The sequence below is a fragment of the Suillus clintonianus genome (assembly GCF_016758775.1).
Source record: "Suillus clintonianus strain FC179 chromosome Unknown DEU56scaffold_1, whole genome shotgun sequence".
NCBI classification, from domain to species: domain Eukaryota; kingdom Fungi; phylum Basidiomycota; class Agaricomycetes; order Boletales; family Suillaceae; genus Suillus; species Suillus clintonianus.
This window is the reverse complement of record NW_024539225.1, coordinates 211,272-233,156: the sequence shown is the minus strand read 5'-3', so window position 1 is coordinate 233,156 and position 21,885 is coordinate 211,272. Positions and strand designations below refer to the sequence as shown.

Sequence of the window (21,885 nt, the reverse complement as noted above, 5' to 3'; positions counted from 1 at the left end):
ATCTTGAACATACATTGCGAGAATAAGTATATCACACACAAGCCTCAAAGACTCGGACTTCAGAGAAAAATCACACTGGCGCCTCATGTTATGGATAATGGGACTTCGTCGTGCCATCACAACCATGATTTATTGATTTGGTAACTGAGACACATCAGATAAGTATTGGATCATTGACCTATTGGTATGCAATGCACCTTAAATATAAGCACAGGATAGTCATAGTGCAAAACAACAACTGAAGAATATATGAAATTGTCTCGAAGGAAACAAGTTGTGGGATGGCTCTGATTGCCTTCATCAAAGCACAATGCAGCTGGGTGCCTCTCAAATCTTTCTGATGCAAAGTTTGAAGGTGCCCAAGTGGGATACACAGCCACAAATGATGGTTTTCACATGAACATTTCAAGCTTGTTCATGTTGGACTGTACATATATAGTGTAAGTTTGGTATTGGTTGAATAAATCTTTGCTTGAAGCTCACAAACACTCTTAGCAGGCCTGGGGTTGGGTCAGGCATAGAACATGCAATTCTCTCTCAAGCCATTAGTACGGTCTTTGGTGACCTCCACATGTGGAACACAACTAACAACAAAGGATATAAGTGCCCTTTGATTGTTCCATTTGCTTTGGATACTAGCTATTGTACCGAACATTCTGACGCTAGCCTCATAATCATCCATTATTCATGATCCGGAGCTCACCTGGTCAGGCATATTGTTAAGACCGTGTTCAACGGGTCGGACCGGAGGGGCTTAGCTTCAGCTCGTGCGCTGTGCTCTTTACCCGAGTACGTGCCCCTAATTTACAGGGGGTAGATATTGTCGGCCGAGGTATATGGATGGGCCGGACGAAAGAGGGAAGACTACCCGAGACTTCGTCCGGGTAGAAACTAACAGGGTACGGGCTACCCGAAGGTAGAAGCGGAGGGATTTAGCCTTAGGGATATAATCCCGAGGCTCGGAGGGTCGGACTAGGATGACAATCCTAAGAGCCGAGGGAAACGAGGAATGAACTGAGTCTAAGATGATATTCGAACTAAGGATATACTACGGGTTACAAGGGGTTTATATACTATAAGGTATCCGACGGACGTCCGGCTGAAGCGCAGTCCTCGGAACATAAAGCTATGTAGAAAACATACTAGTGAGTAAAACATAACTGCGGACGATCGAAAGTGGAGCCGGATATGAAATAGAACAAAGGGGACGAGTTAAATGAAAGGGAAATGAATAGACTAACGGACAGATCAGAATGGACCCGGACATTAACTGTCAGAAGGATCTGGACACATAGGGGCAGAAAGAAGCATATACAAATGGGGACTCAGGGAAATGAATTCTAGAATGGACCCGAGGAATCGGGTGGACCGGACCGGACGAGAAGCCTCATGTATGGGATATGACACATATCTACCTACCTTCATCCGACCCCTTCCGTCGACATCTGTCCTTCCGGACACCCAAACGGACCCGCAACCTGCAACAGATAATATTGATTGTCCTTAGTCCCTGTCCATCCATGTCCATCCATCCCCATTGGTGCGTTATTTGTCTCTTTTTGTTACTCTGATCATCTACAGTCTGTATTACATGTACATTCCCATGTACGAAGCCGCTTGCTATCTTTTACATATTACCACTGTGGGTGAGGAAATAGGAATGCAAACTCTGGGGAGTCACAAGGATATCTACCTCTAGAGGCAAGCTAGTAGAATCGTCCCTTAGGGGATGCTACTGAGGCAATCTCTCTAAATAATGAGAGGGATCAAGAGAATAGCTGAAGCTGAAGATATGCGAAGGCACACGAAGATGCGCAATGTTGGCATGATGGATGTGCAGAACATGTGAGATATGCAGAAGAATCGGAAAAGCAAGGAAGATGCGCGAAGTAGATAATCGGCAGCGGAAGACAATCAGAACCTTTCTGAGAGATGAGAGACAAGTCTTAATAAGACTAGAGATAATAGACAAAGGCAGTGATGATATTAGCGCTCTATGCACAACTAGGCAGGAAAACAGATACTAAGTCCAAGTAAGGGAATAGTAAGTAAGTTCGGAATCCTCTAAGTCCTCTAGATATGTAGGTCGCTACACGTGCTCTCAGGGTATTGAGACGTAAGGGAAGCGGATAGGTATGTAACACTATGTAAGAGACCCTGGATGTGGTCAGTGATGGAGATAACAGTGAGAATACACACCAATGGTACCGGACAGACAGGACAGGACATGGGAGGATATGCCGAGTAAAGCACCGGGATGTGGAAGGGTGGAGAAGGATGCTGATATGCTGCGGAAGAGTGTAGAAGGTTGCATGTGCAACACACGTCTCTATAGGACTGTGCCTACCTGTGGATAGGGATGAGGTCGATGTATAAATGAAGGGATACAAGCCTGTGGAGATATCACTCTCTACACCGCGCTACGGACTCACTTGTACTTGCTGCCGCTTAGAGGATTCCAAGTTCTTACAGATCATGATAAATAGTCACACTGTCTTCTGACAATATCACTTCCTTTTACTCCCTTGGATTTTGTGTCTAAGTCTGTGTGATCAAGTCCCCTTAGCTTTCCGCTCCGCAATGGATCTCAGTATGGACACTTGCACTTTCCGCCTTCCATACTTAAGTCAACTCTCTTCCGTCCTAACAGATCACTTCTGGTAGCTTGTTACATCAAGACCTTGACACCTTGCCACCTCGATACCTTGCTAGTCACAGTTGTACCACTGGACATCTGTTCCGTCAGGTCCGTTCTGTCTGGACATACTCTTCTGACACCAGATTCTCCTGTCCACCATCGCGCATTCGCACAGATCCTAAGCCCGTAGGGTTGATTCCTTCGCATTTATTGCGAAGACTTCCTTCAGTAGCAATCCCCTTGGGACGAGCATTTATACTCACACTCATACAGATTGGTAGTCTACACCAACAGGCTACACAAAATCACTTTTGCTCACCGTCTTCTGAGGGATTTGTGGGTGCAACTTCAGCATATGTGTTGATAAATGCAGACAAAACCTCGAAAACCTTCTCATGAGTGGTCTCCACTCTCTCCTCCTCATTGGGTTTTTTTGTGAGGTAAACTAAAGCTTGCCAGTACTAGATAAGAGGCCCAAATTCTATGAAGTGCTCAGATGTCATTTTTATCATAAAAGTTGGGTCCAGGACCACCCTCACTTTTGTGAAATAGCAGGTGCCCAAAGCCCCTTTGAGATCAGCCTTGCCCAAGGCTTCATAGGCATTTGCCTATGGCAGTGAGTCTCGAGTCCAGGATGGTGCTAGTTTACCGCACGTGCCCCCATACTTTGAGACAAACTTGAAAAATATGTAGAATAATGACTCCAGGTCATCAGAGGACCTGTGTTTGATCAGCCATTGAACAACAGTATTGGCCATGCAATGTCCTTGCTTGTATCATTGTTGTCATGGTGTGTGTGTAAACTTCAGAAACAAACTTACAATACCAGGCAAATAGGTGCTGGTCCTTTTTACTGCTAAAATTGTGGTGTAGTCAAAGTTAATGAAGTAGCCAGTACCTTTATGGATAGAAAAATTATTAGGACTGAGGTCCCTGTGTAGGACTCATTTCTTAATCATTGTAAAACACATAATAATTAGTGAGTTTATGTTCTGCACAGTCAATATGACTCACCAATTATGAAGTGACGAAAAGCCACAATCAGCTCTGTTCTAGAAATATTTCTTGCAAATATGTGCAGTTCGATCAGGCTGCCCCTTATAATAAACATCCCAATCATCAATGAGTGTGACAACATTAGTAATACCCTTGACCATCTCAGGACAGTTGATTCGTGCATTTTCTTCAACTCCTCCACCCAACAATCTTTTAGAGAGTACTCCACTCCTTCCTTGTTTTTAATATGGTAACAGACTGTTTCTCTGCAGAAAAACTCATGAGCCTTCCATAGCAGAGCCATGATTGAATAGAAATTGTACTTGTTGTCTTCCACCCAGCCTATTGCCCCATCTGCAAAATTTTCATGGATGTCATTGCACACAGCATGACAAATATGAATAGTGGGATCAAGGCTTAGGTGATGGCTATTCAGAAGTGTGAAGGCAGCTAACATATTGCAGAGATATATAGAGCTGAGGCACTTATGAATTTGGAAAGGAAAGGATATGATGATGCCCAAGCGGTCAAAATAGTGTGCATGAAGCATATTCACTCAGATTGAGTAGCCATCAGGTCCGCTTCCATCCGGACATCTGTTTTTACACCAGACTTTCTTTTCTGCCTTTACATCAGCCACATAGATCTTAAGCCCATAGGGTTGATTCCTTTATACTTATATCGTGAAGACTTCCTTCAGTAGCAATCCCCTTGGGATGAGCATTTATACTCGCACTTATATGAATTAATAGTCTACACCAACAGGCTACACAGAATCACTTTTACTCAGCACATTGGCCGTTCTGCTTCGCGTATCTCACACATTCCGCACGCCCATCACACCACCTCTGTGCATCTATATACGCCTTCACATAGTCATGGCTCCCCAGCAGTTTTTGATCCTCTCATCATTATATAGAGATTAGACTCAGTAGCATCCCTTTGAGATGATTCTACTTAGCCTGCACCTAGAGATCATTTCTTTGCGACTCCCAGAGTTAACATCCCTATCCTCCAGTACACCACTAAGCTGTGATTCTTGGAAAGATCAGAATAGGTGTGCTCCACAAAAGTCAGGACATTTGCCCATGGCTTATCTTTCTTCAGTAGTGTGAAGTCAAACAGAGATAAATCAGGCCTCTGTGCATTGATTTCATCTGGAATTGCAGTGGTAGAAAACTCTGGAATCCAGTACTGGGCCTCTATCACAAAGATGTGGGGGATGTTGTCCTTCAGTGTGTTGTGCAAGTGGTACTGTATGGTATAAAAGAGGTACTCGCTGCAGGTCTGTCTCAGTAGTGTGCACCATCTGTCATTGTCTTTTTTTTTTATTTGACTTGCGCTAGCATCATTAGGTAAGGGTAGTATTGGGGTTGTCATAGCGGTTTTGGTGCTTAGGAAGGTGCTGGACTCAGAAGGCATGGTATCGAGCGAGGACATCATCGCGGTAATGATATGATACTGACAAAGTAAGGAATGTGTGGTTTGGATTTTCTTTGGGTGAGTTTTATAGCACCCCCAAAGTTGGAATCCCATTTCCCCACCACACCATTCTTCTTCCCCATCATCAACTTTCCCCACAGCATGTTCTTCAAGTCCTGCATTCCACAGGCACCGAGAGGCCACAGTAAGCTACTTGTTCTTCATCACTACAAGTTATTCTTCCACTCTTCAGGACCCCATGTTAATAGGAACCTGAGTGTGAACGCGACGACTCATTATGAGACCCAGAACATAGGAAGGAGTCAGGATGAGAAAGTAACATAGATGAAAGAGAAATTGGAACTTGCCATAGAGAAAGTGGAGCACGGTGAGGCATCGTAGTCACGGCAAAAGGTGGAATGAAACTCTTGGCTATTCCAACCCCCCTTGAGGAGTTCATCTGCTCCAAGGATCACCGGCTAAAGTCAATCCTCATAGTTGAGTTTTGTACCACTGCCATTATATATGTCTTCATCATCCTCATCGTCCTCATCATTCCCATCAATCTCTGTGTCCAATCCTTCATCATCCTCAATTTCTTCATCAAGCCCTTTACTTTGCTTGACTCATTTTCTGTGGTTGAATGTGCATCCCTTGCCAGAGTAGACAGGTGGTCCTGCATGCCTATCATACTTGATAAATTTAAGGCTTTCTACCTTGATATTAGTTCCAGGAACGATTTGCTTTAAAATGGAGTCCTTGAACTGCAGTCGGACTGCTTTGTCAACACCCTATTAGGAGGTGTTTAACAGTATTTGAGGTGTATGGCAATTCACCAACAGGGACACCCATAGAGCTGATTCTATTGGAAAGAAGCCTTTGATGTCTACAAGGGATGAGACTGTGGTGTTGGATAATATTTTTTGGTATGGAGTGTTAGCGGTCAACATTTTAACCTGAGCTCAAGTTGATGTGCATTAGCCTCAATGTGGTGTTTGTTGCTTGGTGCTTGATTCTCCCTCATCATAATTCACGATTTGGTTATTCAAGGTATGTACCATCTATCTTTGAGCATAGTTGAGAATATTGTAAATCTGCTTATTCAAATACTTATTCAAAAAAGATATGAAGAATAATGCAATGAAGTCACTTTCATCAACCACACGTCCACTGCTACCTCAAAGTGAGGAATGAGGTTGATGAATAATCAAACTTACTGGAGGGGAACTAAATCACCCAGAGCACCATTGGCACACTAAATGAGCTAGTTTGTAAGCACATTCAATGCATGTGATGAACCATGCTTAGTAATCTGGCCTCCAAAAATATATAAAAAGAGCCTATTTTGCACCTATGAAATAATACTTTCCACTTTAAATCTATCATACTCAACTGAAAGTGAGATTAGGCAAGACATAGTAAGAGTGGAGGCTAATGAATTGCCTTGAAGTAACATTAGTCACACTGAATTTCAAGTTATATAGTATCTCACAGAGGTTGACTGTATAATCATTGTTTACAGCTATCTGAGCTAAACTTGATATATATGAGAATCCCCCTCTTATAAGAAGAGACATATAAGTTAGAAGAATACAACAAAGTTGAACAGACTTTCATAGGTCGAGATACAACCTGCTAGGGTGAAACATACCTAACAGATATTTTTCCTATATGATGGAATCACAAACACATTCAATATACTTTCTTTCAACAAAAAGGTAACTTATTTACTGTTTGACCACCTATTAATACCACCCACAATACCACATTATCAACCAAGAAGCAAAAAATCTGTTGACTGTGAACTTAAGGAGCTGACAATTTTTGTCTTATCAAAGTGTAATTATGTTGTCACTGCATTTTGCATGTTATCCATATAAGACCCTCAAGCAAGCAGACAACACCATGACTAATAATCCCCCATGAAATATTCAGTATATATATGTTAAACAGTACAACTGATGAATTCTATGCACTAGGTTGAGTGGTGAAGTCATTCTTGACCATAAACCCTATTAGACATCATTGAAAACATCAGAACCATCTACAGGGGTTATTTGAGCTATAGGAGAGATGTGAAGAAGAGTATGAAAATGTTTTTAAGCAAAAATATATAGGATGAATAGAAAATATGTTTATGAGACTAGTAGCAACAATTCAATTGAAGGGAGGAAGCATCAGACATGAGAATAATAAATATTACAGTTGTTAAACTCAAAGTTAAAAAGGGTTCTAATGGGTCATAATAGTAGAATTATCATATCTCTGCTCTATAAGCTCCATTTCCCATGCCACATAACATTCAAGCTGGAGGGTATTACTAGCAAATGTATCTATAGTGCCATATCATATTTCCATGCACTGACTCACTATAAAGCAATTATATAAAACTGGACCAAACATCAAGACACTTTTTTGAGCCACTAAATTTAGGGGGGCTTGGTGGGGTGGGAGAAAATGAGTTTTCCTGCTATGTCATGCAACTATTACTAAACTATTATTCAAGTTAATTAATCTTTGTGAGGAAGGATTCTCTGTAATTCCTTTAAGAGATGCAGATGAGATGAATGAGTCTATAGAATCATAGCACAACCCAATCTTTGTATTATTATACTCTGGCCTGAAGGCTGATGAATTTATCCAACTCCAATCTTGCCAGTGCTGAGTTGCAATCTCCTTCAAGTCTAACCAATAATGCTAGAAAGGAGATTTACATCAAAATCTAAAAGTTTATAGTCCAACAATGAAATTCTGGTATACCACATTGATTTCATCACTAAGAGTTGTACTAATTTCTTTGATAGTAAACTCCCTTGCTACATTGGGCCCATTAGTTTCATAACTGCAGAGGGTCATGCACAGACTGGGCTCAATCTAGTGCCACTAGTGCTGATTAAGTGCCTTGAGATTGCACAAAATGAAAAATTCACAGAGGCCAGTGTATATTATAGATTAGGCCACGAGTCTTAATAGAAGAGTGTGCTTGGGCACTGTTGCTTAATAGAAGCAGTGTGATTTTTAGGAGTAAGAATACAGCATGATTAGATTATTATCATAGATCTCCTATGTTAATATATCTTGTGAAAAATCTCTGAAAGTCCGCTACTCATGAGTGCACACTGCACAGATCATATCACGCGTCATCTGATTGATTAGTCATAGCTAATTTTACAATACTCTCCCTCAATCAGAGGACATTCCAGGACTTGTCAGTAAGTCTTTGGTGATCTAGCTTTGGTGGTGCTTTCATTAGTATATCCGCTATAATCTCTTTGGTAGGACAATAGTTTTCATGTTCATGAATTTTCTCATGAATATAATGAATTGTCACATCAAAATGTTTGGACTTAGCGTGATATTGTGGATCTTTGGCTATTGCCAGTGCCGCAGTATTGTCTCTGTATAATGTTGTAGGCTTATTTTGAATAAAATTTAATTCCTGAAATAAGTTTCGAAGCCAGATAGCTTCATGTGCTGCGTGAGCCATTGCGGTGTACTCAACCTGTGTTGAGGATAATGATATTGTGTTCTGCTTTTTCAAACTCCAGGTAATCGCCCTATTTCCTAATTTGAAAACATATCCGGAGATTGATATCTGATCTCTCAGATCATTGGCGTAATCGGCATCAGACCAACCAACAATTTGGACTTTGTCATTGTAAGTAAAGCCTACATATTTGATCCCTAAGCTACGTGTTCCAGACAAGTATCTAAGTACTCATTTAGCTGCGGTCCAATTTGCTAGCCCGGGATTCGAGGTGAATGAGCTTAGCCTTTGGATCAAGTAAGCTATATCTGGACATGTTGCTACCGCTAAATACATTAAAGATCTGATCAGCGATGTGTAACCATTATTTTGGTCGCCTGCTTGACCATTATCTTCTTTTTCTAGTGTTATCTTGGGATCTAAGGGCATACCTACAGTGTTTGACTTTTGGAGACCATATTTTTGTAGGATAATTTTATTAAGCTGTGTGTTTAATTGAATCATTAAGTCCGCATCACCTCAACCTCACATGATCAATACCTAATTAGGTCGGACTGCACCAAATACGCACACTGCCAGTAAATAGCTGAATAATGTTCAATATCTATACTTCGGCAAAACACAAGTGTGTGAGAGTGTTTGGCGGGGCTCGGGCGTATGCAACATTCCCAATTTAGAAGCTTACGCGCCGTCCGTACTTCGGGAACGTCCACACGTCTTGTGCTCACTGTTGTTGATGATGTGAACCCAACATCTATGCCAGCAACACACAACAAACGAAAGGGAGTCTCCCGTCAAGTCCGCATCGTCAGTGTCACCAGTGATGGGCATCAACGTAGTTCCACACTTGGACTACAGGCAGTAGGACGCGAATGTCTTGCTGGGCAGGCACGCTACCGCCTCAATATTTCAGGTAGGTACTAGGTACTGTGCAATCTTCATTACTTATTATTCATTCTGTAGGTCTCAGTAGTGATTCACTCAATGTTCTCGGAGAGATATGATCTGATGTGGACTCGGAGGACATGACCCTCACGTATGACGGACAAGAAGATGGACCAGCGGGGGAGTGGGAGACTGAGCCTTTAGATGCCAGTGAAACAATTACCACTGCCATCCGCGATTATGTGGAGACACCGTCAGTATTCCTTCTCTCACAAATCAACTTTCATTGATTTTTAGCATTAGGTGGAACCAGCACATCTACAAAGACAATCGAACATGGCGACAGCGTTTAGACCACTTGCATGCCAACTAGATGCCCCTCATGGTGACACTCACAGATACTTATCTATGTTGGAAGGCAACATGCTCTGATCAGCCCCAGCCAGTACCCGCCAACAATTGCCCTTCCATTCCCTCCGATTCCTACAACTTCACCATCACTATCGTTGATATCTTCACGCTACAAACAAGCACTTTCATTCATCGTGACGCGAACAGTCTGTCTGCTGCAATCGACCTTGTCCGTGCTGGCTTTCTCAGTCATGTACCGGTGTCACCCTCAGTAGCTATCTCACTTCGTACTCTGGAGCATTTTCGTCACCTCCGTCTCCGCAAACCTTCATTTAGCATCGAGGCATATGTCAAGGTGATTTGCGATTCATACAAGGTACTACTCTTGTCTACTCTGAGTTTTGCATCACTAACTGGCATTAGGTACCCTATAAACGTCGCTGGCGTACTGTACTAGCCAATGCTTTCGATACTTACTTGGCCATACTTCGGCAGGTTGAGCAGAGAGTCAATGCTGCTCTTGGTCGCAGTACCGCCAACTGGCGTATACTCAACTCATGCCCTCCCTGCACCTATGAGTTGGAGGATGAGCCCTTATTACCATTCACTCGCATGTATGTCCTCGATGGTGGAAACTCGGCCAAACACATGGCAGGGCTAGGAGGACGCGAGCGAGGAGACACGCGGACATACACCAAGAGCGACTACATCATATCACGTGACTTTGTTGATAGCTTCACCAATGAAGTTCGACCATGTCATTCAGGCGCTCCAGACCCAGATGATGCAGACCCAGTTGTGGGTGTTTTCAATACCCCAGGAGAAGAGGACACACACCCCGAAGTCAATGCGGACGATCCCACGACACAGGTCATGTCATCCGACTGTAGTAAAAACTGAAAAGCGGCTGCCAATGAAGAGAAGAAACACATGTGGTCTGTCTTTGATGAAACGGGGATTTTTGTTTCCGCTTGTCGTCACGGTCTTTTGTTATGGGTGACAGACATGGTCCGCAGCGGTGAACTGTAAGATCTCATCTCTACAATGTATTTCATATCTAACGACTTGACAGTGCGAAATATCCTCTCGCGATCATGTCTAACGTCATCGACGTTCTTGGTGAGCGCACTCTGGGAGCATATGATATAGGCTGCAGATTTCAATCTACCATCCGTGCAAGCAGGCTGGGTGATGCATTCGAGAGGCAAAAGTGCCGCATGTGTGTTGATGCCTTTCACGGCTATGCACACAACTACCTGTGTCAAACGAAGAATCATCCAAACGGGATTGTTGGTGCGGGTATTGAAGACTTTGGAACTATTGAACATTTTTTCAGCGCATCGAACACTATTGCCCCCATCATCCGATATGCCAGTTCATACCACCGTCATGTCTTTTTGGACCTCTTTTTCAAGCAATGGGACGAGGATAAGTACTTGAATCTCGGTACTATGATATACAATAACTACAAGCAAGCACTCGACATTGTCTTGACGGAGTCGATTGCTCTTGATGAAGCAAAGCAATCACTTGGTGTCAGGAGGAAATTGAGTATTTCGCACATCTAGGTAAAGAGACTGAGTGGGATGTCCACGCGATGGCATATGTGGAACTCCTACTGAAGCTGAGAGATGCAGAGTTCTTATTTCTTTTTTTTCGCATTTAACAAAGTAACTAACTATCATCTTAGATCTCAGGTGCAGTCTGCATCTACATGTTTTCTATCTACGACTCCAAAGGATTATCAGTTCGTCTCTTTTACAGGCACACAGTCCTATTCCGGTGACATGGCGGCCACGAGAAAACTCGAGACACAATGTTGGTACAGCGCTGAGCGTCTCGCTACAATACAGCAAGAAGTTACCTCCGTGGAAGTGAAGATGGGTATCGCTAATCGATGGCAGCCTTCGTCACCTGAGTATCAAGCCACGCTGAAGTATATGTCGAATCATCAGTATCAATGTGCATTGGACAATCTTCAGCGCTTAGTAGTCCAACGGCTCTTCGAGCTTCAGCGGCTGAATATCTCACAAACTGGTGCGTGTCCTTCTGATAATTGTTTATTTTGTAATCACTGATTGATATTATCAGCTTATAAAATGCACACCCACATATCTAAATCCCTTCAAACTCGATGTCATGCTATTCAAAATGCCGTCAAGACATATAATACAGCAGCTGCGGCACTATCACCCCCTCGTCCCCAGCTTGATTGGTCCAAGGTATCCCATTACAGCTTTCTTGAGGAGTTCAACCTCCTGCGAGATACACGACAAGACATTCGTGAAAAAATGTGGGCCAAACCTGCTATCCGTGCAGTGATCCAACAATGGCTACTGATTGAACGTGCGAAGGAGGAGATAGAACGATGCAACGTGGAGATGCGCCGTCTGCACACCACCATCATAGATGAAGACGCTCTATTTACCCAATGTCTTGCTTCACTCGCAGCTGAACAAGCTATTGAACATGTTGCAGTGTATGAATACTGCTCACATCGCCATCTAATCAACACGCAAGTCCTTCACCGCATTTCAAAGATCCACTCACTTCCAGGATTCTCCGGCTCGATTTCAGCAGGTATAAGGAAAGGATCTAGAGGGCGTACTACAGAGGATACTGCTTTGTCTAGCAGTAACAAAGTTGAGTATGACGACGATGCTGCGCCTGCTGTTGATGAAGTTGAGGAATTGACACAGGACATTGGTACCTTGATAGAATATCTCTCTGACTTAACGCTTCATCATTGAACTAGTGTAACATACATGTAGTTTTCATGTACATCCGTCTACATAAATACTATGATTGCTTGAATTTTCTATTTTCTTTGAGTGAAGAGCCCTTCAAATGAATCACTAAGTAAACACTGTAAGGCACTACATCACGAGTCACACCAAACAGCGCTATCACCAATCATCTGATCACATCAAAAATGTTGCATTTCTACTTCCACCTTCCTCAACATCATCAGTCTTTTACTTTTGCAGCATCATAAATTCTCGCAAGCACTGGGTAGTATTTGGGGGTAAATCTCCAGGAATCTTTGACAAACAGTGAGTGATTTCATGAAGTTATCAATTCACGTTGATCGACTCCTCCAGACCTTTCACTGCCTACAGTGGATCCGACACTCACTACTTTCCCTTGGTAATTCACTGTCAGACCTACACTCAAGCAGAAAAGCTGTTTTCTCTTCACGATCTCATATGTTCCGTGCCAACAAAAGAAGCTATAGTTGTCGCCCACGCATTCATGGACTCTGATGCTGCACAAGGCGTGCTTCAGAAGGAACATCGGGATGGCACACTTCAGGGCTTCTATGGAGTGTTGAGGGGACATGAGATTTGTATCTACACAAAGTGGTGCGTCCAATTATCTATCAAAATAATGATAGATTGCATCTTCTTCTAGGAAAGATTGCCACCAACTGGTGTCTGGATATTGCAATCCGATGTTCAAGAAATTTGAAACTTTCACTGACACTGTTGCTTGGATGATCATGAAAGGAAAGTATATTGACAGCAAACCCATTGGCGGCAAGATAGGTCTCATGAAAGAGAAGGCTGTAGAGTCGCCTGTTGTCAAGGGTATGATCTATGTCTTCTCAGTTCTTGATGTCTATCTGACGGTCATTTACAGTATCAAATCTCTCCCTCGACCCCCCAAAGAGCCCTCCCTCAACTGTCAGCTCGATCTTGGGTGAATCTTCTGCCCCTTGTAAGTTTTTCCATTCATTTCTACTCTACCACTTATCAGTTGGTCAAACAGCACTCGCTTTTGATACCAGCACACCTCAATGAACACGTGCATGGAGGACCCTGGCAGACAATCACCCATCTCTCGCTACATCCTCAAATGCACCAGCACGGGTGTACCAGTACATGCAGGAATTGAGCGGCATTCAATCAACACTCTATAGCCCACCTCCTGCTGACGATACACCCCTCCCATCTTTTGGCGATATACCTGATAGCTATCTTGAGGCCCATGGTTATTCTTCTCGTGCCCTCCTCTGCATTCAGCACGCCCTGGATATTAGTATGTCTGGGCAACAGTTTGTCTATAATCTGTCAGGTAGAGGCCTTCCTGTTGCAGAGGCGCAGTGGTTGTGGTTTATCATCACTGGAGACAACGAATTTTAACTCACGTACATTGTTTTTTCCCCTACGATTTCCATGTTCCCGACATATGTTTGTTAGTCCCTAAAAGTCACGTGTGCTGCATGACGCTAATGTCTGTAAGGCTAGTCGAAAAAACTAGCTGAGCATTCTTACCAGCAACCTCGTCGCCCTTGATAATGGTGAAACAAACGAGCTCGAGCAAAGTCAGCCGTTATGCCCCCAAAATGCGGGCACTTACCACCAATAAACCTCGAGTACCTTGGCGTTGCCGCGAAAAAAACACGATACAAGCGCAGCGCAGCCGAAAAAGCAGTACTGAAGGAGAAGAGGGAAGCTCATCGCATTTCATACTCAAGCACCCTCCAAGCTGCTCGCAATGTTGTCTTTCATGAAGCAGAGAAATTGCACGCTCAATTTAGTGGGCATAGTGTCCAGTACTACTATGAGGAGATAATGCAGCACTCACGCATTGCCCAGTCGTCTCGTGGCATCAATCTATGGAACACATTTTGTCGACAAGAAGTCAAACGGATCAATGATGGTATGGGCAACTGCTACATTGGAAGTTCCACTCACTGATACATAGTTTCTTCTGTAGAACGAGCACCCGGCACTGCACCCTTGAAAGCAACACAATGTGCTGGTGAAATTGCTGAGCAGTGGAATTCCATGTCAAAAAGTGAGCAGGAGGATGCCACTCAAGCCGCTGTCAAGGATCTGGAAGATCACCGTGAAATGAAGAAGCTTGCCATTCGAAACGTCCCCCTGGAAGCCTTCCATGATTGTCAAAGGTCAGTGGAGGCCATTGACCGCGAGGTACATATTTTGTTTCTGTCGCTTATCCAGTGCTGATGCACTATTGACAGGCTCGCACTCTGAATGCCCGCACTGGAGTTGAGATCATCTTCATCGCAACACGCTCTACTACTGACCACTTCAACCAACCACACGTATTTCAAACCTCACGCGCCACGGACTTTTTTGATGCGTGTTTCAAAGTTAGCGCAATGGATGTTGCTTTAAGACTAGAGGCATTTGCCATTGCTGGCATTCAAGGTAAGGCTTATGGGCTTCGTCTATGCAGTGCAACTAACGAGCAATACACGCTGCACAGGTGTGGCTAAAACCTACTTACAAGAGACTCTCGACCTCAAGAAAGCTACTGGGGAGTTAATTTTCAAGAAACTTTGTACGTGTCACTGCTTTCTTGATGTATTTGTCTCAATTTTGAGAAGAACTTGCTGCCGCCCCCGAGAGAGTTTCTCGCATGTATTATCATAACTTCGACCACCACATCACTGCGAAGTATCGCATCATTGTTGAAAACTGGCCGCTCGCCAAATTCTGCTGCCCTGGGGACATCAATTCGCGGACTGAAATATCTGTCCTAAAGTCCGCATGGGATTCTGGTGCCACTAGGTTTCACAAGCTAAGTGATACTGAATTTGAGAAGTGGGAAGAGGAATACTTTCAGGCTGCACTGTGCAACAGGGGAGAGGACGGAGGGCTCCAGAACACGATACTGACCGCAAGCACTCAGTCTTCCGTCCCTTCAAATGACAATGATTCACCTTCGACATCCTCCATGGCTCCAGACAGTCAATCCCAGGTGGCACCCTCTCGCCAGCGTACAGCGCCAATCGCGGCCATCAACATTGTAACCACAGCAAATGGCAACGCTATGCACGTGCCAAAGAAGGCCCGGAAGGAATGATCAGACAAGGGTGTCAAGTGTGGACCTCGGAAGAGGATGATTGCCCCAGCCAACGACACCAACACTGGTGACAATGAGCTCCAACTCAACAACACCATCTAGCACTCCATATACAAGTCTAATTAGCCCCACTACACCCCTATACCTTAGTTCCTTGCTTTTTTTGTATAGCCCTTATATCTACAAGCAATGAATGATTTTATCGTGTTTTTGAGAAAAAGAACTAGCTATTTTAGACGTGTTGTAAGCCTAGAAGCGAGCTCATCGTCGACGACAGCAAGCGCGAGATGTGCGGACGTTCCCGAAGTACGGATGGCGCGTAAGCTTCTAAATTGGGAATGTTGCATACGCCCGAGCCCCGCCAAACACTCTCACACACTTGTGTTTTGCCGAAGTATAGATATTGAACATTATTCAGCTATTTACTGGCAGTGTGCGTATTTGGTGCAGTCCGACCTAATTAGGTATTGATCATGTGAGGTTGAGGTGGTCTGCATTACTGGAAAACAATGATAGATCATCTATCCATGTGGTAATAATCTCTGTATTGTTCTCCGATTGTCTGATGTATACACATGGATCGGACTTAGTACGTCTAAATCCTATGTTGCTCAAACATTTATCGAGCTCAATATTCCATTCTCTCCCTGATTGTTTAAGTCCGTATAGGGTTTTCTTAAGTCGGCATACTCGGCCAGTACCGTTGTTGTACCCTTCCGGTTGTTCCATATAGACTTCTTCTTTTAATGTACCGTTTAGGTACACCTCTTTTACGTCCATTTGCTCTATCTCCCAATCAAGAATAGCAGCTGTGGACATAACTGATTGTATAGTCTCTAAACGGACTACCAGGGAGAAGGTGTCTGTATGGTCCATCCCAGGAATTTGTGAGTACCCTTTCACTACGAGTCTGGCCTTGTACTTGACTACTTCTTCCCCTTCTTTGTTAGTTTTCTTAACCAGGACCCACTTATTCCCTATGATTTCATGATCTTTGGGTGGATCTACAAGGCCCCAGGTACCCATTTCATTCAGTTGAGTAAGTTCCACATCTATGGCTCCTTCCCATTTGGGCCAATCCGCTGATTCTTTTGCTTCTCTCAGTGTTCTTGGCTCATTAGGTTCAAAGCTTCCATTCTCGGCAAGTGCAGCAAGAATTATCTCAGCATCTGTGACCCCTTCCTCATTTTCATGTCCACTTTCGTGATCGAGGTTAGCCCATTCTATTGCTGGATCATTCATCCTTTCATAATCACGTCTAACTACTTTCCTTTTTGTTCTTCTAGGCAGTGTTTCATCTGTGTTTGCAGGTGAGTGCAATCTTTTTCTATTTTTAGTACCGCTTCTATCAGTACTCAAAGCATCATTGATGCTTCCGTTTTCATTTGATCGCTCATTGCTCCCATCAACTTCAGATATTGGTGCAGTTTCCATGCACTGATTTTCTTTCTGGAGTGTATTTGTAGGTGTTGGCATGTCATCTCCCCCTGATGGCTGCGCATCCATACTCCCTACCTCCCCCTTGCGCTGCACATCAGGCACTTGGGGGAGTTGATCATGCAGGAATTTAAAATTCCTGCTTATCCGGATCTGTCTTGATCACTTGTCCTAATAGTGCACCACCTTAGGTCCGTCTTTGAACCCCACAAAGGTGTGTTTTATTGACTTTGCACTTATTTTTGATGGTCTAGGGTTTTCCTGTAAGATGTATACCAGTGCCCCAAACTCATGTAAGTGAGATATGTCCGGTTTCTTGCCACTCCATAATTCTTCAGGGGTAACACTTTCTAGTGCTCGTGTTGGCGCACATTTTCTCAAATAGGCAGCATGTGCTACAGCCTCTGCCCATAGAAATTCAGGTAAGTCTTTAGCTATTGGGTGACTTCCCGCAGGCTCGAATAATGCAGAATAAAATATGTTGGATTATAATTTTATCCTTTAGGAAGGTGCGCCGCGATGCCGGACGTCATTTGAAATTCAATAAGGGTTTCTACCCTCGAATAAATCTGAATAAAACTCAATTCTGTAGAGGGGGGGGGTACCCCCCCTTACAGATTTTACTGGCGAGAATAAATCACGTTTTTGCCATATTCGGACTACTCACACCTGCAATATCCGCTGACATAAGCTACACCGTTCTTTCATCGTGCTGTGTGGTCGATCGATTAATGTTGTTCATCATTCGTTATGGTGTCGTTGGCCAGCCAGATCCTATCATTCACCATTTTGACACCTGCCACTTGTCATTCTATATGTCTGAAAGCAGTATAGCCTGAGCACACTGGATACTCGTCACACCAACAAGGGCCAGGGCCATTGTACTTTTAACCCTCACTCAAGTGGCAGTGGCTCCGTCCTCCTGGCAGCATCCAATCATCAAGTCTCCGACACTGTTTTTAACCTCACTAAATTGGCAGTAGCTCTGTCCTACTAACAACATCCAATTTTCGAGTATCCTCAAGCAATTTGTTTTTCTCCATCTGTGTAAAGGCTGCTACCTGCGCAGGCACTACTGATCGACCACAATTTATGGTCGCGAACTTACAGCTGTTTCCAAGAATAATAAGATTTGTCATTTATTTTGCACGCACCCGTTTCCAAACCCAATTGAGAAATTGTTGTATCTACACATCAAATCGTCTGTCCCGCTCATCCTAGCGAACCATGGGCAACCGTAAAATCAGTTCTGATCTCAAGGAGTGTGCACTACGACTATGGAATGCTGGCTGGGACGTCGAGGACATTCAAAATGCCCTAGGAGTTTCCCGTGCTAGTATTTATCGCTGGGAATCAATCTTCGCAGAGTTTGGCACTGTCAACCATCCCCCGTCGCCAATACGTGGCCAAGAGCTTCGCATCCTCACCCGTGCTCTCATGACAGTCTGTGAGGAGTTGCTTGCTGAAGAATCAGACATATATCTCGATGAACTTGCAACGTGGCTTGCTCTCACTCACGACATCAGCATTTCAATTCCTACACTTTCTCGAAACCTCAAGGAAGCTGGCCTAACGCGCAAGTTACTCCACAGACTTGCTGTTGAGAGGGACGAGGAGCACCGTCATGAATGGAAGGAGTCGATGCGCACAAATTTTTCGGGCGATGGGTCAGAATTTGTGTTCGTTGATGAAGTCAGTAAGAATGAGATAACGTGGGCTCGTCATTATGGCAGGGCTATGGCGGGTCAACGTGCAGCATTGACAGATGTCTTTGTACGTGGAGACCGCTACTCGCTCGTTGCAGCCATCACGACAGAAGGTTATATGGCTGCTCATGTAGTCGAGGGCTCTTTTGATAGCGAAACATTTTATGACTTTATTGCAACACAAGTGGTCCGTGCTAATACATGGAAATCTCTATTCGTGTTTGATCCTGTCCTCTAGCTTCCATCTATGAACCCATTTCCTGCCGAGAAGTCTGTGCTTGTGCTCGACAACTGCCGTATCCATCACAACGAAGATCTCTATGAACTCGTACGTGCTGCAGGTGAGTTAGCATTCAATGCGGGGAGTCGATGTATGACTTTTGTTTGTCAATATCAGGTTGTCTTCTCCTCTATCTTCCTCCCTACTCGCCCGACTTGAATCCAATCGAGGAGTCTTTCAGCGCATGTATGTTATTCACCGTGATGCGTGATATTGAAACTAATAAATTCATAGTGAAAGCATATTTACGACGCCACGCTCATCGCCTTCGTGATGACCATGATCCAGTTGGTGTACTCCTGGAAGCATGTGCGTGCATCACACCCGAGATGTGCAAAGGGTGGTTTCGTCACTCAGGTTGTATCATCAATTAGCGACCTTATATTACAATCTGCAAAGAGCAGTGTTTATAGTACATAGTACAGAACTTTTTATGCTGTCCATGATCCCAGCACCAATGTTGACAATACAGCAATGATTTTACAGTGTTACGTGAATGCAGGTGCAAAAAAACACAGCGATGACGGTATCAATTTCTAAGAGAAAGTTAGACCCATGTACCTGCGATGATTGCGTCGCAGAATTTGCGGTGGTGAGACAAGAAGGTGCGCCAGCTGAGGACGGTGAATCCAGCCAACTGCCAATCACCAGTTGTCAGGGATTCAACGATACGGTTTCCAGGGCGATACTCGAGCTGAGAAAGTTTCTCCGAATCAGCAGAAGATATGAGGTATCGTGCACAAAATGCCTCTAGTGTGACAGAGTGCTTCATCGTAACACCAGGTGAAGGGTATGACTCGGGCTCCGTCACACTAGCAGGTGCAGGTGCCTGAGGTGCCAAGGGTTGCTGTGGTTGTATGACATTGGGAGGAGGAAAGTATGGGTACTGGTAAGGAAAGTACGTCGGATGGTAATATGGTGCGGGAGGATGCAGTCCAGGCAGCCGGGGAAACAATGAAGGATCGGGCATACTGCCAGGCCTGGCATGGGTGAAATGCCCACTCGTGTTGTGGTCTGATATAGCAGAGGAATGTTGATCATGACGGTAGTCATCGAGAGTGCTATGGAAGCGGTCCCGAGAGTCAGTAGTAGGCATGTAGTCCTCGCCCTTGTGGTAGGCTCCATAGGCCGCAAAAGTTGTCATCGGAGCGTCGGGTGGCGGACGAGTTGGTTTGATGGCTTTGTCTTTTGTGAAGTGGTTCGACATCGGGGGCGCGTCGTACGTAGCGCGAGGGTTGGCATGTGTTGATTGACGCTGATTGACATCAGAAAGTGTATCCACAAGTACACATCATAGCCACAACTTACAATTGCAGCGGCCCAGACATCTAGGCGAAGAGGTGTTAGGTCCCAAAATAAGCCACCCTTGGTGTATATGCGTTTGTTTGGGAAAAGAGGGTGGTCGCCAATGGGGTAGCGGTGCTCCAGCTCCGTAACCTCCTTCGAATTCTCTTGACGCAAATGGTTCTAAGTGTACAAATGGTTAGCATACATCCTCGTGTAATCACGATTCAGGTCTTCTTACTATTTGAGCTTTGTGAGAAAAGGCAGTCCGATCTGCTGGTATGCCGGAATCTTCATCATCTTCGTACATGGTATTGTTTCGGTGGCTGGACACCGTGACCTCTGGTGGCTGTTGTTGCCAATAAGCGGAAAAGATTACTCCAAGTCAAGGCAAAAGTAACGCACTGCTTCAAGATCGATAGGCTTCGGAAGGAACAGAAATATAGTATGACCTTTCGTACGTTCCTGTACTGCATCAAGCATCGCTCGGAATCCAACCTCGTCGGTGAGCAGCTTCATCGGCAGACTGGCAGGTGTTTCAAACTTCCATCGTAGACGAGAGACTGTAAGATTCATTGTCGTAGTCTTTGCAGCATCGGCGACAGCTCGAATAAACATGTTGAATGAAGTGTCGATTGTGAATATGAATGGGTTACACTGCGAGCTTTTTGTAATAATGGCTGCTGGTTTCTTGCCACGACTTGGCTGCTGTGATGTGGTTTCGAGGTGCAAATATGCTCGTACAGACAATGCTTGCGGTTCTTCGTCGTCATCATTGTTTTCGAAAACCGCCAGTTTGTTGCGTACTCCTTGACGAGTCTTGGCTTTCTTCGTGACTGTCTTGGATGAAGTTTCTGGCTTTGACGCTGCTTCGATCTTGCGCTTACGACCTTTCTTAGATGCCGGTTGCACTGCGCTAACATCCTCAGATGTGAATTCATTGACGAAGGTGAACTCCGTGGCTGCAACTTGAAGTATCTCAGATCAGATCAATGGCTATGAGACTCAGAGCGCACCAGGCTTGGCACTAGTTTGAACACCATCGGATATGAGTTGATCGAGTTCATCGTCAGATTCCATTGGGACGTGGTTTGAGTCTTGGGACATGATAGTACGGTATGTAGTTACACCAGGGGACAAGTAAACGACACGTTCTATGGGTATTTCCCAAACAGGAAGCATTTGCGGCAGGTCGAAAAAAAAGGACAATTCTCATTATTGTTGAAAACTGCTGTAAATCTTCTGTCTAAATCTTTTTCTTTGACAGGTTACAGCTCCCAAACATATAAAATCCACGTCTCGAACAGCATAAGGTCAGTAGTATTTGTCTATTAATCTCTTCCAATGTCTGACATTCCACCTTCGAGACTTGACTATGACCTGCACTATGACGATGCAGGTAATGCATATGCTCGTGACCACCTCGGTGCTTGGCAGCCTCACCCTGGTATTGCACAAGTGAGTCCTTTGTATTCGCATGCCACAAAATCAATGCTAACAATGTACCAGACTGTAACGGCCTCGTCGCAGACCTCAAGGCCTGATCGAATTGCACACCAAGGCC

General features: G+C 44.3%; 8 protein-coding genes across 8 annotated transcripts; 5 read left to right on the top strand and 3 right to left on the bottom strand.

Annotated features, from left to right (window-relative positions):
* Positions 1–2,742: 2,742 nt before the first annotated feature.
* DEU56DRAFT_750247 (uncharacterized protein) lies at positions 2,743–3,938 on the bottom strand (the record flags this gene model as incomplete). The annotated part of the gene is made up of 7 exons (XM_041349523.1): positions 2,743–2,877; positions 2,902–2,933; positions 2,958–3,099; positions 3,178–3,246; positions 3,460–3,536; positions 3,653–3,735; positions 3,793–3,938. The coding sequence occupies 7 exons, from the start codon at positions 3,936–3,938 to the stop codon at positions 2,743–2,745; spliced, it is 684 nt and encodes a 227-aa protein (XP_041215495.1).
* Positions 3,939–4,609: 671 nt separating this feature from the next.
* On the bottom strand, positions 4,610–5,074 carry DEU56DRAFT_905723 (uncharacterized protein; the record flags this gene model as incomplete). Its single annotated transcript, XM_041356752.1, has 1 exon — positions 4,610–5,074. The coding sequence occupies one exon, from the start codon at positions 5,072–5,074 to the stop codon at positions 4,610–4,612; it is 465 nt and encodes a 154-aa protein (XP_041215494.1).
* Positions 5,075–9,568: 4,494 nt separating this feature from the next.
* On the top strand, positions 9,569–12,529 carry DEU56DRAFT_867153 (uncharacterized protein; the record flags this gene model as incomplete). The annotated part of the gene is made up of 11 exons (XM_041355407.1): positions 9,569–9,685; positions 9,871–10,155; positions 10,203–10,581; positions 10,684–10,804; positions 10,852–11,312; positions 11,348–11,417; positions 11,470–11,816; positions 11,871–11,994; positions 12,016–12,167; positions 12,189–12,298; positions 12,320–12,529. The coding sequence occupies 11 exons, from the start codon at positions 9,569–9,571 to the stop codon at positions 12,527–12,529; spliced, it is 2,376 nt and encodes a 791-aa protein (XP_041215493.1).
* Positions 12,530–13,031: 502 nt separating this feature from the next.
* On the top strand, positions 13,032–13,921 carry DEU56DRAFT_905720 (uncharacterized protein; the record flags this gene model as incomplete). The annotated part of the gene is made up of 4 exons (XM_041356751.1): positions 13,032–13,141; positions 13,191–13,366; positions 13,419–13,496; positions 13,605–13,921. 4 exons carry the CDS (start codon positions 13,032–13,034, stop codon positions 13,919–13,921), a joined length of 681 nt encoding a protein of 226 aa, XP_041215492.1.
* Positions 13,922–14,113: 192 nt separating this feature from the next.
* On the top strand, positions 14,114–15,614 carry DEU56DRAFT_905719 (uncharacterized protein; the record flags this gene model as incomplete). Its single annotated transcript, XM_041356750.1, has 4 exons — positions 14,114–14,441; positions 14,499–14,716; positions 14,767–14,956; positions 15,136–15,614. The coding sequence occupies 4 exons, from the start codon at positions 14,114–14,116 to the stop codon at positions 15,612–15,614; spliced, it is 1,215 nt and encodes a 404-aa protein (XP_041215491.1).
* Positions 15,615–18,275: 2,661 nt separating this feature from the next.
* On the top strand, positions 18,276–18,626 carry DEU56DRAFT_717136 (uncharacterized protein; the record flags this gene model as incomplete). Its single annotated transcript, XM_041347611.1, has 1 exon — positions 18,276–18,626. A coding segment is annotated over one exon (351 nt), but the record flags the coding sequence as incomplete, so codon positions are not given.
* A 105-nt stretch (positions 18,627–18,731) lies between these two features.
* On the top strand, positions 18,732–18,911 carry DEU56DRAFT_710158 (uncharacterized protein; the record flags this gene model as incomplete). Its single annotated transcript, XM_041347478.1, has 1 exon — positions 18,732–18,911. A coding segment is annotated over one exon (180 nt), but the record flags the coding sequence as incomplete, so codon positions are not given.
* Positions 18,912–19,584: 673 nt separating this feature from the next.
* DEU56DRAFT_750243 (uncharacterized protein) lies at positions 19,585–21,428 on the bottom strand (the record flags this gene model as incomplete). Its single annotated transcript, XM_041349522.1, has 5 exons — positions 19,585–20,292; positions 20,346–20,504; positions 20,563–20,670; positions 20,727–21,283; positions 21,338–21,428. 5 exons carry the CDS (start codon positions 21,426–21,428, stop codon positions 19,585–19,587), a joined length of 1,623 nt encoding a protein of 540 aa, XP_041215488.1.
* Between the last annotated feature and the right edge of the window lie 457 nt (positions 21,429–21,885).